General features: G+C 45.2%; 1 protein-coding gene across 4 annotated transcripts in view; it reads left to right on the forward strand.

Moving 5' to 3' along the window:
• mettl27 (methyltransferase like 27) overlaps window positions 1-21,821 on the forward strand; it is a 33,783-nt gene extending 11,962 nt beyond the window's left edge. For 2 of the 4 annotated variants that reach the window (XM_072469371.1, XM_072469372.1), the window contains exons 2-6: window positions 4,453-4,573; window positions 7,210-7,338; window positions 10,786-10,921; window positions 13,308-13,400; window positions 21,049-21,821. In XM_072469371.1, coding sequence (XP_072325472.1) covers window positions 4,454-4,573; window positions 7,210-7,338; window positions 10,786-10,921; window positions 13,308-13,400; window positions 21,049-21,287 — 717 coding nt within the window. In that variant the 5' untranslated portion in view covers window position 4,453 and the 3' untranslated portion in view covers window positions 21,288-21,821. The remainder of the gene's footprint in view (window positions 1-4,452; window positions 4,574-7,209; window positions 7,339-10,785; window positions 10,922-13,307; window positions 13,401-21,048) is intronic. The other 2 variants (XM_072469373.1, XM_072469374.1) reach the window with 1 other exon arrangement.
• The last annotated feature ends 2,026 nt before the right edge of the window (window positions 21,822-23,847 follow it).

Consider the following 23,847-nt stretch of genomic DNA (forward strand, 5'->3'; position numbering starts at 1 on the left):
GATAGTAAAAGCTTCTACAAATATATAAGACAAAAAAGGGTGGCTAAGGTAAATATTGGTCCTTTGGAAGATGAGAAGGGAGATTTAATAATAGGAGACGGGGAAATGGCTGAGGAGCTGAACAGGTTTTTTGGGTCAGTCTTCACAGTGGAGGACAGAAATAACATGCCAGTGACTGATGGAAATAAGGATATGATAGGTGAGGACCTTGAGATGATTGTAATCACTAAGGAGGCAGTATTGGGCAAGCTAATGAGGCTAAAGGTAGACACGTCTCCTGGCCCTGATGGGATGCATCCCAGAGTGTTAAAAGAGATGGCTAGGGAAATTGTAAACGCACTAGTGATAATTTATTAAAATTCACTAGACTCTGGGGTGGCCCCAGAGGATTGGAAAGTAGCAAACGTGACACCACTGTTTAAAAAAGGAGGTCGGCAGAAAGCGGGTAATTATAGGCCGGTAAGCTTAACTTCGGTTGTAGGGAAAATGCTGGAATCTATCATTAAGGAGGAAATAGCGGGGCACCTGGAGGGAAATTGTCCCATTGGGCAGACGCAGCATGGGTTCACAAAGGATAGGTCGTGTCTGACTAATTTGGTAGAATATTTTGAGGCCGTTACCAGTGCAGTAGATAACGGGGAGCCAATGGATGTGGTATATCTGGATTTCCAGAAAGCTTTTGACAAGGTGCCACACAAAAGGTTGCTGCATAAACTGAAGATGCATGGCATTGAGGGTAAAGTGGTAGCATGGGTAGAGGATTGGTTAACTAACAGAAAGCAGAGAGTGGGGATAAATGGGTGTTTCTCTGGTTGGCAACCTGTAACTAGTGGGGTCGCTCAAGGATCAGTGTTGGGCCTGCAGTTGTTCACAATTTACATAGACGATTTGGAGTTGGGGACCAAGTGCAATGTGTCAAAGTTTGCAGACGACACTAAGATGAGTGGTAAAGCAAAAAGGGCAGAGGATACCGGAAGTCTGCAGAAGGATTTGGATAGGTTAGGTGAATGGGCTAGGGTCTGGCAGATGGAATTCAATGTTGCCAAGTGTGAGGCTATCCATTTTGGGAGGAAAAACAGCAGAGTGGATTATTATTTAAATGGTAAGATGTTAAAACATGCTGCTGTGCAGAGGGACCTGGGTGTGCTGGTGCACGAGTCGCAAAAAGTTGGTGTGCAGGTGCAACAGGTGATTAAGAAGGCTAATCGAGTTTTGTCTTTCATTGCTAGAGGGATGGAGTTCAAGACTAGTGAGGTTATGCTGCAATTGTATAGGGTGTTGGTGAGGCTGCATCTGGAGTATTGTGTTCAGTTTTGGTCTCCTTACCTGAGAAAGGACATATTGGCACTGGAGGGAGTGCAGAGGAGATTCACTAGGTTGATCCCAGAGTTGAGGGGATTAGATTATGACGAGGGGTTGAGTAGACTGGGACTGTACTCATTGGAGTTTAGAAGGATGCGGGGGGATCTTATTGAGACATATAAAATTATGAAGGGAATAGATAGGATAGATGCGGGCAGGTTGTTTCCACTGGTAGGGGAAAGCAGAACTAGGGGGCATAGCCTCAAAATAAGGGGAGGTAGATTTAGGACGGAGTGTAGGAGGAACTTCTTCACCCAAAGGGTTGTGAATCTCTGGAATTCCTTGCCCAGTGAAGCAGTTGAGGCTCCTTCTTTAAACGTTTTTAAGAAAAAGATAGATGCCTTTCTAAAGAATAAAGGGATTCGGGGATATGGTGTACGGGCCGGAGAGTGGAGCTGAGTCCACAAAGATCAGCCATGATCTCATTAAATGGCGGAGCAGGCTCGAGGGGCCAGATGGCCTACTCCTGTTCCTAGTTCTTATGTTCTTATACTTTGCCTCAGTTTTCCCAGTGGAGGACACGAGTACCATGCCTGATGGTCGACATCCTAGGGTGTTAAAGGAAGTGGCAGCAAAGATAGTGGATCCATTGGTTATAATATCCCAAAATTCCATGGACACGGGAAAGGTTTCAGTGGATTGGAAAAATGCTAATGTGTGCCCTTATTCAAAAAGGGAGGAGGGAGGCAGAATGTGGGAAATTACAGACTAGTTAGTTTAACATCTGTTGTTGGAAAATTGTTAGAATCAATTATCAAGGATGTAATATCAGGACATTTGGAAAGCCAAAGCGCTATCCATCAGAGTCAGCATGGTTTTATGAAGGGCAAATCATGTTTGATTAATTTGCGTAAATTCTTCGAAGATGTAACAAGCAAAGTGGATAATGGGGATCCTGTAGATGTATTTTATCTGGACTTCCGGAAGGCGTTTGATAAGGTACCACACAGAGGGTTAATTCACATGGTGAGATCACATGGGATTAGGGGTAATTTATTAGCTTGGAGATCATGCATTTTGATCGAAAAAATGGAAAGGCAACTTATTATCTAAATGGGGAGAGACTTCGGGGTGCTCTGATTAAGAGGGATCTGGGTGTCCTCGTGCATGAGTCACAGAAAACGAGCATGCAGGTGCAGCAGATAATAAGGAAAGCAAATGGAATGTTGACATTTATAGCAAAAGGAATTGAGTATAAACGTAAGGAAGTGTCGTTGCAACTATACAAGGCATTGGTAAGACCACACCTGAGTATTGTGCAGAGTTTTGGTCTCCTTATTTGAGGAAAGATGTAGTGGCATTGGAGGCGGTTCAGAGGAGGTTCACTAGACTGATTCCAGAGATGAGGGGTTTGATGTATGAGGAGAAATTGAACAGTTTAGACCTATACAATCTAGAGTTTAGAAGAATGAGGGCATATCATATTGAGGTACACAAGATGCTAAACGGTATGGATAAAGTAGACGTGGAGCAGATGCTTCCTCTTGTGGGGCATTCTAAAACAAGAGGTCATAATCTTAGAATTAGATTGAGGAGAAACTACTTCTCTTCGCCCAAATGGTTGTGAATCTGTGGAATTCGCTACCCAGAGTGCGATGGATGCAGGGACAGTGAGTAAATTTAAGGAGGAGTTAGTCGGGATCCCCGGTTCGATTCCCGGCTTGGGTCACTGTGCAGAGTCTGCATGGGTTCCTCCGGGTGCTCCGGTTTCCTCCCACAAGTCCCAAAAGACGTGCTTGTTAGGTGAATTAGACATTCTGAATTCTCCCTCTGTGTACCCGAACAGGTGGCGACTAGGGGATTTTCACAGTAACTTCATTGCAGTGTTAATGTAAGCCTACTTGTGACACTAATAAAGAATAAAGGAAAGATATTTAATTTTGGGAGGCAGTTAACCACCTCCAATGGCAAAACTTTATTTGCGCACTCTTTTTTTAAACCTGAAAATCACACAGCCTACAATTAATTTTATGAAATTTAAAATGACACCAGATACATTAATTATTTACAACTCTTTCAAATGGGTCTCATTCAGAGCTCTATCTAGTTAACAGATCTTCCAAAACTCAGACCAGAATAAAATGGAAAAAGCCATCGATGCCGACTCGATGGGCCGAGTGGCCTCCTTCCTCACTGTCGGGGTTCTATGGGATGTGGACATCCCCATGTTGGCTAGACCAACATTTATTGCCCATCCCTAGTTACCTTTGAGAAGGTGGTGGTGAGCTGCCTTCTTGAACCACTGCAGTCGATGTGGATAAGGTACATCCACAGTGCTGTTGGGGAGGGAGTTCTAGGAATTTGACCAGCAATGAAGGAACAGCGATATAGTTCCAAGTCAGGATGGTTTATGGTTTGGAGTGAAACGTCCAGGTGATGGTGTTCCTATGCATCTGCTGTCTTTATCCTAGATGGTAGTATTGGTTGTGGGTTTGGAAGGTGCTGCCTAAGGAACCTTTGTGAGTTCCTGAAATGCATCTTGTAGATGGTACACATTGCTGCCACTTTGATGGAGGGAGTGAATGTTTGTGGAAAGGGGTGCCAATCAAGTGGGTTGCTTTGTTCTAGATGGTGTTGAGCTGCTTGAAATGCCTGGGTTATGTGTTAATTAGCCATTTTGCCATTAAGTAATTGTTTTGCTACAGTATTCTAAAATGGATAGTATTTGCTTCTGTTTAGTTTGTACTACAAAATTACTTGTTTTCCATATGCACATTTTTCTGTTTTTTTAAAATTCCATTTTATATAAATCCAAACTATTTTGGAAACAATTGTGGTTTTGAGAGTTATTGTTTGCTTTTACTTAATTGGATTAGTTCTTGTGTCAAGAATAAATGCTATTCAGAAGTATAATTATTTAAAGTTAAGATTATTTTAAATATTTTAAATAAAATTATTAAAGATGAATAGGAATTGACTATTGCTCAGTCTATTTTCCATAAATTTCAGTGCAAAATGATATGTATTTAACAGTTGTGACAGTGTTTTCAGTGGGTGCATAACCTAGTTTTAAAAAAATGAAATTGTTACTCAGTTCACGAAAGGTGAAATGAAGGAATAGTTTCTGAGCAGCTCTTGTTTTATTTCCAGGATGGCAGCCAATCCAAGAACATTTGCAGATGTTCAGAAAACTGTTCTCTCCTCTCATAAAGAGTCCACAAGTGAAGACAAAATGTCCTTTTATGATAGCTGGTCTGAACTCTATGAACAGGTAATCGAACAAGGGAACTGTGTGTCCTATCAAGAAAGGGAATTATAAAAATGGAAGAAACAGGGACAGGACATTGCCATTCAGCCCCTTCAGCCTGCTTCTGTCCTGTAAGATTGTGGGTAATCTTTTACCTCAGCTTCGCCATCCCATACTATCCATTTATCCCTTGATTCCCTTATATACAAAGGCTGAGTATCCAAAACTCTCTGTGATGGAGAATCCTATTGATTCACAACCTTGCTCCTCATCTCAGTCTTAAATGGCCAACCCCTTATTTTGAGACTTTGACACTTAGTTCCAAATTCTCCAGTTAGGGGAAGCATCGTCACAGTATCTACCCTATCAAGCCCCTTAAGAATTTTACATCTTTCAGTGAGATCACCTCTTATTCTTCTAAACTCTAGAATATATAGACATAGTTCACTCAATCTCTCATAGGACAGTCCACTCATCCCAGGAATTAATCGAGTGAACCTTTGCTCCACCTAACACAAGTGTATCCTTCCCCCTAAGGCAAATGTGTCCCTCCTTAGTAAGGAGATCAAAGTTATATATGATACTCCAGGTGTGATCTCATCCTGTGTCAAAAAGGATAGTTACATGTACCTCTGAGTTTTATAACATGAGTAGCAGGGTAGAGAAAGTAAATCTGAAAAATGGAAAGCCTCAGTTTGTTGTTATAAAGGACAAATTTTGGGCATAAAAAGAGAGATTCATAGAATGGAATTAACAGAAATCGTTTGTCAGTAAAGATGTTTACGAATAGGACTCTGCACTTACATAAAAAGCAAGAGGGTAGCCAGGGAAAGGATTGTCCCACTGAAGGATAGGCAAGGGAATCTATGTGTGGAGCCAGAGGAAATGGGTGAGGTACTAAATGAATACTTTGCATCAGTATTCACCAAAGAGAAGGAATTGGTGGATGTAGAGTCTGGAGAAGGGTGTGTAGATAGCCTGGGTCACATTGAGATCCAAAAAGACGAGGTGTTGTGCGTCTTGAAAAATATTAAGGTAGATAAGTCCCCAGAGCCTGATGGGATCTACTGGAGAATAGCCAATGTTGTTCCTTTGTTTAAGAAGGGTAGCCAGGATATTCCAGGGAACTACAGGCCGATAAGCCTTACGTCAGTGGTAGGGAAATTACGAGAGAGAATTCTTCGAGACAGGATCTACTCCAATTTGGGAGAAAATGGACGTATTAGCGAGAGGCAGCATGGTTTTGTGATGGGGAGGTTGTGTCTCACTAACTTGATAGAGTTTTTCGAAGAGGTCACAAAGATGATTGATGCAGGTAGGGCAGTGGATGTTGTCTATATGGACTTCAGTGAGGCCTTTGACAAGGTCCCTCATGGCAGACTGCCACAAAAAGTGAAGTCATACGGAATCAGGGGTGAGCTGGCAAGATGGATACAGAACTGGCTAGGTCATAGAAGGCAGAGAGTAGCAATGGAAGGGTGCTTTTCTGATTGGAGGGCTGTGACTAGTGGTGTTCTGCAGGGATCAATGCTGGGACCATTGTTGTTCGTAGTATATATAAATGATTTGGAGGAAAATGTAACGGGTCTGATTAGTAAGTTTGCAGATGACACAAAGTTTGGTGGAATTGCAGATAGTGATGAGGACTATCAGAGGATACAGCAGGATTTAGATCATTTGGAGACTTGGGCGGAGAGATGGCAGATGGAGTTTAATCCGGACAAATGTGAGGTAATGCATTTTGGAAGGTCTAATGCAGGTAGGGAATATACAGTGAATGGTAGAACCCTCAAGAGTATTGACAGTCAGAGGTCTAGGTGTACAAGTCCGCAGGTCACTGAAAGGGGCAACACAGGTGGAGAAGCTAGTCCAGAAGGCACATGGCATGCTTGCCTTCGTTGGCCGGGGCATTGAGTATAAGAATTGGCAAGTCATGTTGCAGCTGGATAGAACCTTAGTTAGACCACACTTGGAGTATAGTGTTCAATTCTGGTTGCCACACTACCAGAAGGATGTGGAGCCTTTAGAGAGGGTGCAGAAGAGATTTACCAGGATGTTGCCTGGTGTGAAGGGCATTAGCTATGAGGAGCGGTTGAATAAACTTGGTTTGTTCTCACTGGAGCGACGGAGGTTGAGGAGCGACTAATGAGGTCTGCAAAATTATGAGGGGCATAGACAGCGTAGATAGTCAGAGGCTTTTTCCCAGGGTAGAGGGGTCAATTACTAGGGGGCATAGGTTTAAGGTGCGAGGGGCAAGGTTTAGAGGAGATGTACGAGGCAAGTTTTTTACACAGAGGGTAGTGGGTGCCTGGAACTCGCTGCCGGAGGAGGTGGTGGAAGCAGGGACGATAGTGACATTTAAGGGGCATCGTGACAAATCCATGAATAGGATGGGACTAGAGGGATACGGACCCAGGATGTGTAGATGTTTTTAGTTTATACGGGCAGCATGGTCAGCACAGGCTTGGAATGCCAAAGGGCCTGTTCCTGTGCTGTACTTTTCTTTGTTCTTTGATGTAAGAAATGGGTAGCTCCCATAATGGACAGATGGTAACTTTTATATTCTGAAAGGCTGAGAATATATTAACTGAATGACTACCCTCATCTGAATAATACGTTGTTCAAATTACTGGCTGCTTTTTCAATTGTTTTTGCTGCAGGATGTGATGTTTCTGGATTATCGGGCTCCTCTATTGGCCGCAGAAAGTCTAGCAGCAGTAATGCATGAAGACCGTGACCAAGCACTGGTCCTGGACGTAGCCTGTGGAACAGGATTAGTTGCCGTACAGGTTGTCATTGTTAGGGAGCAATTCTTCAGTTCTTACCATATTTTGGGGGTGTTAAAATCTGGGTTGCTCCTGATTTTCAATACAAGTTAAACCTGTAATATAGATCACAGGTTTTCAAACTGGGCCACTCAGATAACAGGAAGAATTCCTGAGGCATTGGGTTTCTGACTTTGTACGTGTTGACTACTGGCAGAGACCAGTTGCAGTAAAATAAGTATACTTAACCAATTACATCATCACATCACCCCTCACAAACCATTCCATGCTATTCCATCCTTCCTCTGCCACCTGCCTGATGCCAACCCAATCCATGCCATTCCATCCTCCTGCAAAACATTTGCAGTCAAATTAGTATACTTGACCAATTCTGTCACCCATTACTCCCATAACCATTCTATCCTTCACATGCCTGTCAATTCATGTTATGTGTATGTATAACATGCCTTTGTTTTAACCTGCATATAATTCCCCTGTCCCATCGTCCCTGTGCTCATGAACATTGGCATCACATACATCAAATTATTGATTTCAGAATTCTTATACTCCTGTTCAAATCCTTCCATCACTTCTAGTTTCCTTAACTCCATAACCTCCTCCTGTCCTACAAGAACTCTGCATTCTTTCAACTCTTTCCCCATTCCCTTTAGCTCCGCATTAGCGGCTATGCCTTGAACATTATAGGCCCTATGTTCTGCAATTCCATCCCTGAACTTGTCCACCTCATTCCCTTCATTTAAGACACTTTTAGTCACTGATCTTGATTTCCCTTATTTGTCAGTTTGAGCTCCTATGAAGTCCATTGGGACATTTCCCTATGAAACAGCACTATGTTAATGTCATTTACTGTGCAGTTGTATTAATTCTTCAATGAAAAGCACTATTTCTGAGGGGCGCACACTGTTTTGAACAGGAGTGAAAGGTTCCCACATAAAACCTTGAAAAGCATTTATGTGAATTACCTGGCATTTGGTACATCATCGAAAGATAGAATGAGTGAAGTATACAGCACAGAAAGGAGGTCATTCAACACATTTTCTCAATGCTGGCCAAGTAAGGACTTCTCAGCCTGATCCTACTTTCTTTGTCCATTGCCTTGCAGGTTATGGCACATCCAAGTGCATATCCAAGTCCTTCTTAAGTGCACTCAGGGGTTCTGCCTCAACCACCCTTTTGCATTCTTCAGGTCCTCTCTAAACCTTCTATTCCTTTGAATCTGTGCCTCCCTGACAAAGTGCTAAGGGAAATATGGCTTTCCTAAACATTCTATCCAGTCTCATAATTTTCTACACCTAATTAAATCTCCGCTGAGCCTCCTCTTTTTTTTTTTTAAATAACGACCCCAACTTCTCCAATGATTCCTCTGAACTAAAGTTTTCCAATCCTGGCAAAATCCTCTGAGCATGATTGCATCCTTCCTGTAATATGGTGATCAGAACTGTGGTCTAATTAATTTTCTACACAATTCCAACATAACCTCCCTTCTATGCTTAGACTATTAAGGAAAGTATCTATATGCCTTTTTAGCCACGTAACTGTCTATCTTGATACCTTCAGGGATCTGTGAACATGTTCCCCAAGGTCGTTCTACACTTCACAATCCTCTTTCTTCTTTGGCAGCCTTCCATCTCATGAGATAATGATTTCCATCTTGGTGGTCAACTCTGTGTTGGACATTGCCTGGTGTGACTCAAGGGCCCACCCAGAATGACAATTTCTGTTGCATTTGCTGCAGATGAAGGCAGTGACTAAAAGAAGTGTAGACTTTGATGTGTCTGCTTTTTCTGGGCCCTCTTCCCAGCCAGCTGAACTATCCGCTTCCCCTTGTCTCTTCCAATATAGTCAATCTCCAGAGGTCAGGCTCTCAGCAACTGTCTCCCAGTTGCCTTTTTGTCATTCTCCATTATCTTAGTATCTCGTTTTCAGGTAAGAGGAATCGATGTCCAGCAGGCTGTGGCCCAGTGGCCAGTTCACAGTACAGAAGATCTGTGGTTACATGGCCATCATTTGTCCAATGAATGTGGCCAAAACAACTTTAGTAGTGACTGTATGCTGATGGAATTAGCATGCCCCAGGACCTCTGAGTTGGTGACCCTGTAGTGTCAAGAGATGTCAAGGATATGTCTGAGACAGTGAAGGTAGAAACTGGAGAGTATTTTCTCCTGTCTAGCATGTGTTGTCCAGGTCTCCCGACTGTAGCGGAGTGCTCCAAGGATGTAGGCTTGGGAGATTTCGCTGTATTCTACCCTTTAGCCATTAGGTAGCACAGAACTTGAACATTGCTCAAAAAAGAAATGTGCTGTCAAAGCTTTTCATCTTGGATTCATCAGACCAGAAGCAAGATTGCTGAGTTTCAGAAGGAGCAATAATTTAATTAATTGTTTAATTTACTAGTTGATACCTTTGAAATTTAGTATTCTTGTATCTGTCCTGGTGAGTGCAGGATGAAAAGCTTTGACAATATACCTCTTTTTTTCATCGTTTATTATGAATTCCCTTGTTTACCGTGTTACAATGCATTGCCTCACACTTCCCCGGTTGAATTCCGGTTGGCACGTTTGTTTTATGCAAAAATCTAATTTTTCTTGATTAAATCAGTGTGTGGAAATGAAATGATTTGAGTTAATATCTTGGTATGTTTACGTGTCTCCAAATAGTGGACACAGAGACCAGGGGTATTTTGTTTAACTGCTTAATGTAATTCAACTCAATTAATAGTTCAGAACAGACTTCATTTCGTGGAATACAGTTTACACCTTATAACATGTATATATGAGAGCCGGGCTGTCTCGTAAGCAATTCTGATATTTGCTTCACATCATTTTAAACCATTCCATTTCAAACTGAATTGTGATATTTTCACCATTCCTCCATTCGAGACCACACATGTAGCAACTTAATTACACTTATTTGCAGTTCTGACCTGCCATATTAACTATTTCTTAACTGGCAGTTGCTTTCTTCAACCATGTGTAAAGTTGTGTGTACTCAGCAGAATGAAATTAATTGCACATTTTCTGATGTGAAACCGTGTGCAGAAGCACCGGCACACACTGAATGAAAAATACATTGAACTTTCTCTGTTTTGGCAAATGTCACTTTTGACTTTGCTGTGTGAAAACAAATTGCTGCATTTCCTATATTACAGTCGTGACTACACTTCAAAAGTACTTAATTGGCTGTAAAGCACTTTGGGTCATGAAGTAATGGAAGGTGCTATATGAATGCAACTTTTTTCCTCTCGGGTAGCGGTATGTTGTATTGAAATGTCTGCACTAATACATTACTTCAACTGTGCATAAGTTGAAGAATTGCGCTTTAGTACAGATCATTTGTGTCTCACAAATCTGTTAGATTGCAAACGATGCTGTAGGTAGCTGGGTTTAGTGCAGGTTATGTAACCAATCCCAAATGCTGCTTACTGTCTTGCACATCTTTACTTTTGTCTAGCTGCAAAGACTTGGATTTTGTAACTTTCATGGGGTGGATGGCAGTGCAGGAATGTTGGAATTAGCACGGTCTAAAACAGTGTACCAAACCCTCCAGAAAAGTATGCTGGATACAGATTCACTTCCAGCACATTCAGGTAACTGAACAGCTAACGTCTGAACAGCTGAGACCTAGAATTATTGTTATCTTTGTTCTTCCAAGAAGTGTGGCTTATTATTTTCTAATTGAATCATTGCCTAAATTAAATATATTGTCATTTTGCAGTGTTGTAGGGACAAGATCTTATTGAAGAGAGGAACAGGTTTGAAGGGCCAAATGGCCTACTCCTATTTTTCATGTTCTTTGTACAAGGCATGAAATAGAATAAAATGATCGCTGTCAACATGCCAATGGCTCAATAGTTCCCAGATTTTATTCCCTGTCTCTCCAGGGCGACAGTTGAAGTGCTTCAGTTGACCTCAGCATTAAACTATGGAATGGATACATCAATCATTGGTGTTATCATCTGAACAATCATAGAATTTACAGTGCCGAAGGAGGCCATTCAGCCCATTGAGTCTGCACCGGCCCTTGGAAAGAGCACCCTACTTAAGCCCTACGCCTCCATGATGCAGACCCTTTATCCCCGTAACCCAACCTAAACTTTTTGGACACTAAGGGCAATTTAGAATGGCCAATCCACCTAACCTGCACATCTTTGGACTGTGGGAAGAAACCTACGCACACATGGGGAGAACGTGCAGACTCCACATAGACAGTGACCCAAACCGGGAATCAAAACTGGGACCCTGGAGCTGTGAAGTAACCGTGCTAATCACTATGCTACCGTGCTGCCCAATGTTCCACTGTTATTGCCACATGACATTAGATTTGACTCCTTATGTTGCCTCTGTGGTCAAGTAGCCTACTCAAACTTCAAAAATGAAGGTTAGCCACTTGGTTGAGGTAGAAGTCAAGTCTGGGTCCAGACCACTTATTACAGATACATTTGGTGCCTGTTTCAATTACATTTGCCAATCAGAAGACATTAGAATGGTATTCTGGTGAGAGCAATTCAGTAAAAAATGACAACCTCACTCATTTTTAAGAAACATTGACAATGAAGAAGTTAAGAAAGCCATACTCTGGGGAACCAATTCACCAGTCATTATAAAAAAGAAAAAAAGGGCTGCACGGTGGCACAGTGGTTAGCACTGCTGCCTCATAGCACCAGGGACCCGGGTTCAATTCCAGCCTTGGGTCACTGTAAAGTTTGTACGTTTTCCCCGTGTCTGCACGGGTTTCCTCTGTACGCTCTGGTTTCCTCCCACAGTCCAAAGATGTGCAGGTTAGGTGGATTAGCCATGCTAATTTCTCCTAATGTCCAAAAGGGTAGGTGGGTGTTGAAGCGCTTTTCAGACGCTGAGTATTAAACTGGCTTAGTTTATACTGAGACTCATAGAGTCGGCAACTCTAAAGACGATTTTATTCTCCAAGCTTGTTCAACGTACGAGGGAGAGTGATTTGGGTCAGTTTCCAAATCATTCTAACTTTAAATCGCTTGAGTGTTCATTATTATACATTTGCAAAAAATGGTTACCATTCCTCTCAGTTGGAAATAATCCAATCAATAGCTACAGATTACCTACATAGACCAGTAAAATTAACCCTTGTGCGTCTTGATATGCATGATCAACTCGTGCTGTTCATGACTAACTGGTGTTTGTTAAGTCCCTCTTATCCATGGTCCTTGATACCTTATACAAACAACCCCCTCCTTCCTACTGTCTCTGACTTGTGCCATTGTCTAATTAGCCAAGGCTGTTTGGAGCTGCGGATAAGGAATATTCCTGCTGAACTGAACAGCCTGCATTCTGTATGTCCTGTCCTTCCTAGGAATGTGATTGAATCTAGTTGGTTTATGTCCTATTATACATTATGCTTATGCTCGGTATCTGTTACTCAGGTTTATGTTTATTTGCCACTGATCCTGTTGGTCTTGTTTTTGAGCAATCCAAGTATAAAGGTATGTGCTGGGTTGTGGACCACTTGTGTCCTACTTACTTTACCCCCTTTCATGGGGTTACTGGCTTATGGGGATAGGGTGGGGGCTCTTTTAGAGGGCCGGTGCAGACTTGATGGGCCAGATGACCTCCTTCTGCACTGCAGTGATTCTATTCTACTCTTTGACAAACATATTAATTAGGTTTATGATGACATTCAATAATTCAGTCAAATAAAAATCCCATTGAAATTATGAATTTAAAGCATGATTTATTGTAATAATCCATTCACACGGGAGTGTGAAAAACTGACATACAATATGAAGCACTTACTACGCCATAAGTCCCCTGGTGAGCTACCCAGAATTCTGGCTTTAATTTCTCATGCAAAACTAGTCTTCTCACACCAGGGATGGGCAATAAATGCTTGTCTAGCTCAATGCCCACATCCATAAATTAATTTTAAAAAATTATTTTCACATATGCTGAACCAAATTTTACATATATTCTGGATTTATCTTTTTTTAAATTCTGTTTCAGATAGTTATGATGTTGTTGTGATTGTTGGGGCATTAAGTGAAGGGCAGGTGCCACATTCCATCCTTCCTGAACTCCTTCGAGTTACCAAGCCAGGTAAGAAATTTTTCGCTCTTTTTCTAAAGCCACATAATCCAATATAAGATAAATATAAACTGAGCTGGGATTGGCCAAGTAAAGAGAAATGGCAAGACATGAGACAGTTTCCTCTTTATTTTCTGGTGTGCTTAGCATAACACTGAATTTGTACTCTGCCAGATGATGAACAGTTACCGTGCCCTAAACAAGATACCCAAGCTATATGCTAGTAAGATTCTGATACAGTTACGACAAAGCTGATCTGGGCCCGACCTGTGCTTTGAGCATATTAATGTTCAACATTGAGCAGATATTCAACTTATATTAGACTGAGGGCGTGATTTAACCACCGCGGTGTGCCCTGCAGGGATCTGAGCGCGCCAGTTAAATAGTAGGAAAACCCAGAATTGAGATTTGCCCCAGGCCTGAATCAGTTTGCTGACTAACTGGTCGGCTTCCGATGGCAAGTTCTGGATCACACCCACACATGGTGAGCATATCATTAACCCTGCATTCATTTCCATCTCATTAGTGAGGCTGAAATTGAATGCAACGGCCACCTGGGAATTAACTGGTTCCCCAGTGAGAAATCACCCCGGCGCCATTTAGTACTCCTTTTTAAAAACCTGAAGCTGGTGCAATGGCTGCTGAGTTGAACTGAGGAGGTGAGTAGCCATTTCAATTTTCGGAGGCATGCAGCTCAAGGGCATTGGAGCTGCTGCCCCGGTGCTCGGGGGTGGGGGGCCCCTCAGAGGGGCCGTTTGGCCGTGGGGAGGACTGAAGCTTTCTAGGTCGGGGTCGTCCTTGGGCCGGCAGGAGGAGGGGCTTTTCATCTGTGAGGCCTTCAAGACATCTTTAAATGTTGTGGTACCCATAATGGGCTACTGCAGCTGCTGTCTGTCTGTCCTACCAAACACTTCAGGACAAAGCCCTGCTCTTGGTTCTATGCTGAAGGTCATTTTAACTCCCTTTGACTGTGAGCAGTCTCTAGCTTCACAGCTGAAGGCTATTGCTAATGAGGAATTGACTTTGTTAGCTGTGAGCGCACATTACAGCTGCAGGGTGTGTTTGCTGCTGGTGGCTGCTGTTGCTGTTTCCTTCTCCAGAAGGCAATCCAGTTTGAACTAAGAAGATGCTGCGGGACCTGATATGCGACATTGATCCAAATGAACCACCTGATGACACCGTTGAAGAAATACTTTTGCAGATTGCTGGTGCTTTTGTTGCTGCATGTAACGGGCACGTCACCACGGGTTAAACGCGTGGAAGTCAAGGATGTTCAGCTGCACCTAAGGGTGGGGAGAGGATTGGGGATTTGGGGGTCCTAGGGTGGAAATCCTAACTTATTGTTGGTCTCTCTCTTTCTCCAATTCCTTACAGATATAGCAATATGGCCGGTGCTGTCGGTCTCGCTGAGGCTGCCCTTGCAGTGCTGGTGGTAGCCGTGGCAGGCAGACGCCGGAGAAGGCAGCAGCAGTATCGACCCAGGCTGGAGGAGGCACCCCATTTGCAGGGGGCTGCCACACATTCTGAAGACCCGGCCGCCCATCAGGCCAAGGAGGAACTCAAGGTGGATGGCAGCGAGATGGCCCAAGGTGTACAGGCATCGTTGGTCTTTCGAAGACTTGGCACCCCGTGGAGGAGGAGGACTCCCGGTGGCTGTGAAGGTCCTCCCGGTGGCCGTGAAGGTCACACCGGCCCTGAACATTTATGCAACCAGTTCATTCCAGGGCTCTGGCGGTGACTTGTGCGTGCTATGTGTTATCATGCCCAGAACATTTATCGTGGAAATGGCCTGTCTATCAGTGTTAATTGGTACACGAATCAGTGCCATTCTTCATCCAGGAGTCGCAGCTGTGCACGCCCTCCCACACGGCCCAATCTCCTCAAAACCAAATCCTGGCATCCATATATTCCACTGGAGCTCAAGGTACAGCTGAACATCCTTGACTTCCACATATTAGTTACATCTTGGATGCCCTGTATGCTTGTGAATCAGATTATATCAACTTTGAGCTGGACTAGGCCGACCAAGATGCCTGGGTTGCAGGATTCTCTACCATTGCCAGGCTGCCCCAGGCCCAGGGGGTAATTGATGACACTCACCGGGGAATCAGGGAGTGCCCTTCATTCACAGGATGGGGTTCCACTCCCTGAATGTTCAACTCGTGTGCGACCACCACATCTGGATCATGCATGTATGTGCTTCCCTGGAAGTGTGCATGACAGCTACATACTGGGACACTCCGAGATCCCCGGTGTCTTCAATGACCATCCCAAGATGGCGGGTTAGCCCTTGGCGGTAAGGTCCTGGCTGATGATGCCAGTGCGGAGGCCGGAGACTGAGGCAGAGACCCGATATAACGAGGCCCATGGTGTCACTCATACTGTCATTGAACGGTGCATCGAAATGCTCCAAATACGGTTCTGATGCCTGGAGTACTCTGGTGAGTACGCTGAGGGAGGCCCCCATCCTTACCCGATTCTTATAGGACCAGGCTTTGTCCTCCAGCTCACCTCCACCCCCTTGTCAGGGCCTTTGTCAGGGCCCTCAGCCATGCCTTGGGCACCACCACTCAGGACGCTGACCTCATGCTCCAGGCCTTCCACTGTGGTCGCCACCCTAGCAGTTTTGGCTTCGGTGCCATGCATTGCCAGCATCATTTACTGGGCCAGTAGCCTTTGGGACAATTACTCCAATCGATTCGCTGGAATGTCCTTTATGAACCTTACGGCTGTGTCCTTTCATCTGCATCAGCTCTTGGAAAAGCTTGTCCAGAGGCTCCGCATCTGAGACCCAGCTGAGTGCTGTGATTCAGCAAACGTCTGACTACTGACTCCCTTGGATGTTCATGCCTCCACCAGATGTGCATCAGCAACTGTTTCGTGCTCACCAGATTGTGCCCCAGAAGCCTGCCCACTAATGTCGCCCACCAAGATGTGCATCTCTGTGTGGGCGGATGTGGGGGGGTAATAGCTGTGGCACCTCAATGGTAGTCTACTCTGAGCTCTCTTCCGAGGTGGTCTCTTGGGTGGCAGGGGATAACGACTCAGGATGGCCTGACCCCATCAGTTGGAGATCCTGCAAGACAATTGACGTATAGTCAGTGAGAGGGAAGGACTATTTTGTCTGACATGAACAACTCACTTGAGACGGGTCATCTGGATGAGGGGGCAATGGATCCTCACCTCTGCAGCAGAGGCCAACCTCGCTGTCAGTGACGCTCTCTTCTCAGTCAACCCCGTGATTTCTAGGGCCCATTCCTCATAAGTGGTGAGGACTCGAATCTCTAGTACTCTGCCTCCCCCCCCCCCCCCCCCCCCCCCCCACCTTGGACCTTTCCTGCTTATTATGGGCCATTTGTAAGCCTCGCGCTTGATGGGTCTGGGGGACCTGTATGCATGTGTGGGCACTGCACCGCACCTGGACATGAAGGGGTTGTGCTGGTGGTTGCCAGTGGGCTCTGAGGAGCAAGCACAAAGATCGGATGTGGGGAAGATGCGAGGTTTCAGCCAGTGATTGTCAGGGTAGCGATTCAGAATTTGAGGGATGGCAGGCGGAACTGATGCCCAGACAGAGATGGTAACTTACCCTTGCAGCTCAGTGGAGGTTGTTAGTCTTCTGACATTGTATGGTGGTTCTCCTGGTCATGCTGCCTCCCAAGCGGTATTGGTGACCCTGCTGCTGGTCCTCTGGCCCCCTCGGGGGAACAGGATGACCCATTTTGCATCAACGTCGTTGAGAAGCCTGGCCAGTTCGGCATCCCCAAAGCAAGGAGCAGGTCTGAGTGCTGCCATGCTTGTGAGTTGACTGAGTGAGTGTGAGGGAACGTTTAAAAGCAGCTCTCTCTTGTTAGCGGTGAGATGCTGAGGTGCGAGACAGCCAGAAATGGCAAGAAGATTGTGGGGGCTTATTTCCAGCACTATGTGCCGTTAAGTATGGGCCACGATCTCGCTCACGCAGCCGACGAGAAACACCAATTGCACCCAAAATCACACTTAAAAATGTTTCCGTTAAATCATGCCCTAAGTTTCCAAAGCCACTGAGCAGACAGATTGATAATTTGGTCACTATCTACAATCCTTTTTTTTTTTTTTAAACCTTTTTATTCGCCACATTTTCATCATACAAACAACAAAAGAAAAACAACAGCAGAACGACCCCACCAATATACAGCCTGAAATATCAACTCACAAATTCCATGAAGAAGTTTTGAAAAACAGAAAAAACAAACCAAACCTTCTCCCTCCACCCACTTAGTGTTCAATGGCAGCATGTTCCCGAAAGTGCATAATTTAAAAAAAACATGAATTGTAAAACTCCTTCTTTGCTCCCCTTAGCTCAAATTTCACCTTTTCCAGGGTCAAGAAATCCAGCAAGTCTCCCTGCCACGCCGAGGTAAAGAAGCTGACATTCACCCAAGCGGGACAGCCTACGAGCAATCAGGGAGGCAAAGACTAAAACGTCCACTCCTGCACCCGCCTGCAACTCAGGCCAGATTGACACTCTGAAAATGGCCTCCAGGGGACCCGGTCCAAGTCCACGTGCAAGACCCCGAGATGATATTAAAAACCTCACTCCAATACCTTTGCAGCTTTGGGCAGGACCAAAATATATGTACATGTCTTGCAGCGCCCTTCCCATATCACTTGTAAACATCTTCCACCCCCTCAAAGAGCTGTCTCATCCTTGCTTTTGTGAGATGTGCCCTACACACGATCTTCAATTGCATCAACCCCAACCTCGCGCATGAGGTTGAGGCATTCATCCTTCGCAGCACCTCACACCGCAAACCTTCTTCCATTACCTCCCCCAACTCTTCCACGCACTTGGTCTTAATCCCCTCCATGGACACCCAGTCCTCCTCCAAAACCTTCCCACAGATCGGCAACACCACCCCCCTCTCCAACTCCCCTGCCGAGAATACCACCTCCAACAGCGAGGGAGCCAGCGCTATGGTGAAGATTGGAAACTACTTCCTCGTAAAGTCTTACACTTGCAGGTCCCTGAACCCGTCCTCTGCGCCAACCCTAACTTCTCCCGCAATTCCTCCAGTCTCGCAAATGTTCCCCCCAGGAATAGACCTTTCGTTATCTTAATCCCCCTCTCCTCCCATCTCCGAAACCTCGCATCCAGCCTCCCAGGCTGGAACCTATGATTCCCTCTAATCGGCATTTCCCCCGACCCAGCCCCCAGCTTAAGTGCTGTCTAAACTGTGTTCAAATCGTCAACGTTGCCACCACCACCGGACTCCCTGAATACTTGCCCAGAGCCATAGGGAGCTGTGGTGAACGTATTGCTACTACAATTCACCACTGTATTGTATTGTATTATGTTGATGCCCTTGTGGGCTCCGCCTGTGGCTCTGCCCCCTCAGGGGTGGTATATAAATCTGCAGCCTGTAGGTGGCACGTAGTCGCAGGCAGGCACAGATCTAGCTTATTAAAATCACTGTTCACTTCTACTAATCGTCTCGTGTGAATTGATGGTCGCATCAGGAGCGGCGCCGTAGCCAGCACCCTCAACCATGACCCCCTGCATGAGCCTTCTTCCATCCTGAACCACCGGGACTTCCTGGATTCCCCGTCCCCCTTGCCTGTCGACCTCTCTGCAGTACCACCTTCCTAACCCTGGCTACCTGTTCCTCCCCCCCTCCCCTCAAATAAACGAGGTAGCCACCTTGTCCACATCCTTAAAAAAAAGACTTGGGTAGAAAGACCGCCTGGCATTGAAACAAAAACACTAATCCCACTGCACATTCATTTTAAATGTCTACGCCATGCCCGCCAATGACGAGGGAGGTTAACATATCTTGCCAAGTCAGCCTTTACCTACCCCCACCAAACTTGTCAAATTATACCTACTGAGCCTCAACTTTACCTTTACCCCCCTCAACCCATCACGCGCCACCTGCACCCCCAAATACCTGAAGTGGGTTGCTGCCCTATGAAATGGCAGCCTCCCCACTCCTGACTGGGACACCATATGATACTCACTCTTCTCTAGGTTGAATTTATACCCTGAGAATCTTTGGAGGCAGCCTCCTTATATTCCCCACTGACATACTCAGCTCTGAGATATACAACAGTAAATCGTCTGTGTATAAGGATACCCTGGGCTGGATTCTTCGCATCCCAACTCCAGAATAACGTCCGGCGCCGGGGTGGAGAATCCACTTCCGCGCATTGAATCGGGACCGGCGGCGGTTCCCCGATTCTCTAGGCCCTGAAAAGCGGTGTATCTGCGGCCATTGCTGAAGCCCGCTCCGCCATTCTCCGCTCCTGACCGGCCGAAGTGCCGACGGCGTGAACCACTCATGGCCCTGCCAGTCAGGGGTGGACTGATCGGAGGGCAGGGAGGCCTCATACGGCCTGGGGTATTTTTGGGTGAGCAGTCAGGGTTGGGCACGCGGCCGATCGGGGCACTATTTGGGAGATCCAGTTCCGTGATATGAGTCCGTCATGGAGCATTCGCATGCGTGGCCTCTGACCCGGAAGTGCAGGGCCCATATCTGCAGCAAAAGCTGCTAGATTTACGTCGGGTCCCTGCTTGCCCTCTGCAGGGTTTTAAATATGTGGTGCTTTCACGCCAGTTTTTTTGGCGTGAAAGCCCACAGTTTTTGCGACGGCGTGGGAACATAGTCCCAAAAACGGAGAATCCAGCCTCATATGTTCCATACTCCCTCTCACTATCCCCTTCCACAACTCCGAACTCCTTAGAGCGATGGCCAATGGCTCTATCGCTAATGCAAACAGCAAGGGGGGACATAGGACACCCCTGCCTCATGTTGTTTGTACGAACACTCGCCATCAGTTCTCTATAGAACAGCCATACTCACGCCGCAAACCTTGGCCCAATATCAAATCTTTGTAGGACCACCATCAAATACCCCCACTCTACCCGATCGAACGCCTTCTCCGCATCTCAGGCCACCACCACCTCCATCTCCTTTCCCTTGGTCGGCGTCATGATCTCATTTAACAGCCTTCTAACATTCAAGAACCACTGCCTGCCCTTCAAAAACCCTGTCTGATCCTCTACTATCCCCTTCGGGAGGTACCCCACCAACCTTGCCGATAGCACCTTCGCCAATATCTTGGAATGCATATTTAGTACGGATATGGGCCTATACAACCCACACACTGTTGGGTCCTTATCCATTTTTAACAGCAGGGAAATCGAAGCCTGTCCCAATGTTTGTGGTAATACCCTTCTACCTATCGCTTCCTCAAACATCCCCACCATCAGTGGCGCCAACTTGTTCTTAAACTTCTTATAATACTCCACTGGGAACCCGTCCAGTACTGCCACCTTCCCCGATTGTCTCCTTTACCTCCTGTTTGTGAATATGCCATTAACATTCAGCACGCAATTGTATTCCATCCAGCCTTTGACTGAAACCTGGATTTGTGACATCTTCTAAATAAATCTGCTACACGAAAATCACAAAGTCATCAGAAAGTACTGTTTTTTTTTTTAAATTCCAATCTGTAAACTTTCAATGTTAGAATGTTTGTTTCTGTTTTCAAATTTATGCACGTTTTAATGCCAATTAATGAATGCTTTGGGAAAAGTCAGGTAGCTTTTTTCAGGACAGCCTGAAATTGCTAAATTTGCAGAACGTTATGACAATTTGAGAGTATAACTTTGTTCTCTGTTCTTCAGGGGGCTTTATATGCATGACTACCCGATCCAACACCTCAAACCAACTTTACAAGGAGCAGCTACAAACTGTAATAGAGGAAATGGAGCAGAAAAGGTTATGGGAAAGAGTAAGAGTGCAAGAAATAGAACATTGGGAAAAAGCAACATCTGTACATGAAGCTGAACAAACTACTGAGTACATCTCTGGCATAATCTACGTGCACCGAAAATCAAAGAGTCAGGATAAAAATGACAACTAAGTGTGGCATGGTGACGCAGTGGTTAACACTGCTGTCTCACGGCACCGAGGACGTGGGTTTGATCCTGGCCCCGGGTCACTGTCCGTGTGGGGTTTGCACATTCTCCACGTGTCTGCATGGATCTCACCCCCACAACCTAAAACGATGCGCAGGGTAGGTAGATTGGCCACATTGAATTGCCCCGAAATGATTGGGGGGGGAAAAGAATTGGGCACTCTAAATTTTTTTTTAATTAAAAATGACAACTAAGAATTATGAAGACAAAGCATCATCAACATTCTGTTGCTTCACCCACAGTACTGGCACATCACAGATGAGTATCTGATTGATAGGGAGGTCGATTCTGACTGACCACTCAGATTTCTGTATAAAATATAGGATTGTTGGCAGCAAAATTAGTCTGTTAAAATTTTAATTTCCTTGCATCAGTCGGCTGAATGTCTACATCGGAATAGTAATTATCAGTGTTTTTGAATTGGAATGGAAAGTTATAATGTGCATGTGAGAAAGTAATAAATGTTGATGACACCATAATTGGAGTACTATCAATAAAAACAGAAAATGTTGTAAATATTTGGTAGGTAAGGCAGGATCCGTGGAGAGAAACAAAATTAATTTTTCAGGAAGGATTCTGATGAAGGGTCATTGATCTGAAGCGTGGAGTAATGTTAAGTTAGTTCCTTCGAATTCAAAGACAGAAACAGTGGAACAGAACAATTTAACCCTATCTTAGTTTGCCCATCCAGCTTAAAATAGGAGGATTTCAGATAGTCCTAAATATTTAATAATTATGAAATTTAGCACTGCCAATGTGCAAAATATTTACATGGTCACTGGTACTTTTAGTAAACTCTGATTCCATAGGTGCCTGGACATTAACTTTAATAGGTGCTTAGGATTGCTGTTATCGGCATCATCCTGCACCCTGTATGAGACTGGGATTAGAGGCACATTATTAATTATAAACCAGGTAAGCAGCATTTGCAAATTTGTATTTCAGCACTTGGCTCCGAGTACTCGAATGGCAACTGATAAACATCAGGAGAGATAAACACCAGTGGGGAGGCAGTGGTATAAAGAGATTGTCACTGAGACCCAGGGCAAGATCTGGGGACCCAGCTTCGAATCTTGGTAAAATTTGAATGTAATAAAAATCAGGACCTTAAAAGTCTAATGATGATCACGAAACCATTGTCGTAAAAATCCATATGGTTCTCTAATGTCCTTTACCTGTCTGGCCTACATGTGAGTCCAGATCCCCCTCAAATGCCTTCTGAAATGGAGGGCCCAGCTCACAGAGCGCCCAATAAATGAAAAGAAAAAAAATGATAGTTGTCATGAGGCAATATATTAAAGAAAGGTTTGGCATCACCAACTTATCAAAATCAAATGAATCCACTATGAATATAACAGAAGACGGGGCAGCACGGTAGCACAGTGGGTTAGCTCTGCTGCCCCACGGCGCCAAGGTCCCAGGTTCGATCCCAGCTCTGGGTCACTGTTCGTGTGGAGTTTGCACATTCTCCCCATGTTTGCGTGGGTTTCGCCACCACAACCCAAAGATGTGCAGGTTAGGTGGACTGGCCACGCTAAATTGCCCCTTAATTGGAAAAAATGAATTGGGGAATCTAAATTTAAAAAAAATAATAATAGAAGTCAAAACTTCCAATGGTGGCCATGGAGTGGCTCCCCTCAAGGTGGATTGTTTCGGTCTTTCCCTGCCCGAAGGGTATAGGATTTGACGGCAAGAGGTGCAGGAGTGCTCGCGAAGGTAATACACCTGGTGTGGCAGGTGCATGGATCAGTGGACGAGGAGCGCCATGAGAAAGAAAGAGCAGTTGGAGCACAAGAGTTTTCGTGGTGCACCACAGGTAAAGATAGCAGAGGGGAAAGGGGGATGTTGCATGTCCAGTGGTTGACAGAGCAGCTGATGGAGTTCTTGAACAACAAGTTCCAGCAGCAGATGAGAGAGGCCCTGGAAGACCTGACCAAGCTGGTGGAGCCGCTGAGATCTTGGATTGAGCAGAGGCTGGAATCCCAGGGCCGACGATTCAGAAAGTGGAGGAGGCAGTGGGGGACCATGAGGAACAGATGGCCTCATTGGCGGCGGAATTGGCTGTGATGCAGGAAACCAGAAGAGGCTGAGGGAGAAAGTGGAGGATCTGGAGAACTGCTCCAGGAGGCAAAATGTGAAGATTGTTGGGATGCCTGAAGGCATTGAAGGTGCAGAGGCCGCTGTGTACGTGGCAAAAATGCTGGAGAAGTTGGTGGGGGAGGGGGCCTTTGAATGGCCTCTCGTGGTGGACCCATGCGCACAGGGCACTGAGGAGGAAGCTGCAGTTGAGCGAGCTGCTGATGATGCGACTTATCGCTTTTTGGATAAGGAAAAGATCCTACGATGGGCGATGCAGACCAAGAAGTGTACCTGGAGAGGAAGTGAGCTGCGAGTTTACCAAGACCTACGTGCGGAGTTGGCAAAGAGGAGAGCCAGGTTCAACGGATATGGGTGGCCCTCTTTGAGAAGGGGGTGAAGTTAGGAGTATTATACCCAGCCCGCCTG

Source organism: Scyliorhinus torazame, chromosome 12 (assembly GCF_047496885.1).
Source record: "Scyliorhinus torazame isolate Kashiwa2021f chromosome 12, sScyTor2.1, whole genome shotgun sequence".
Lineage (NCBI taxonomy): Eukaryota > Metazoa > Chordata > Chondrichthyes > Carcharhiniformes > Scyliorhinidae > Scyliorhinus > Scyliorhinus torazame.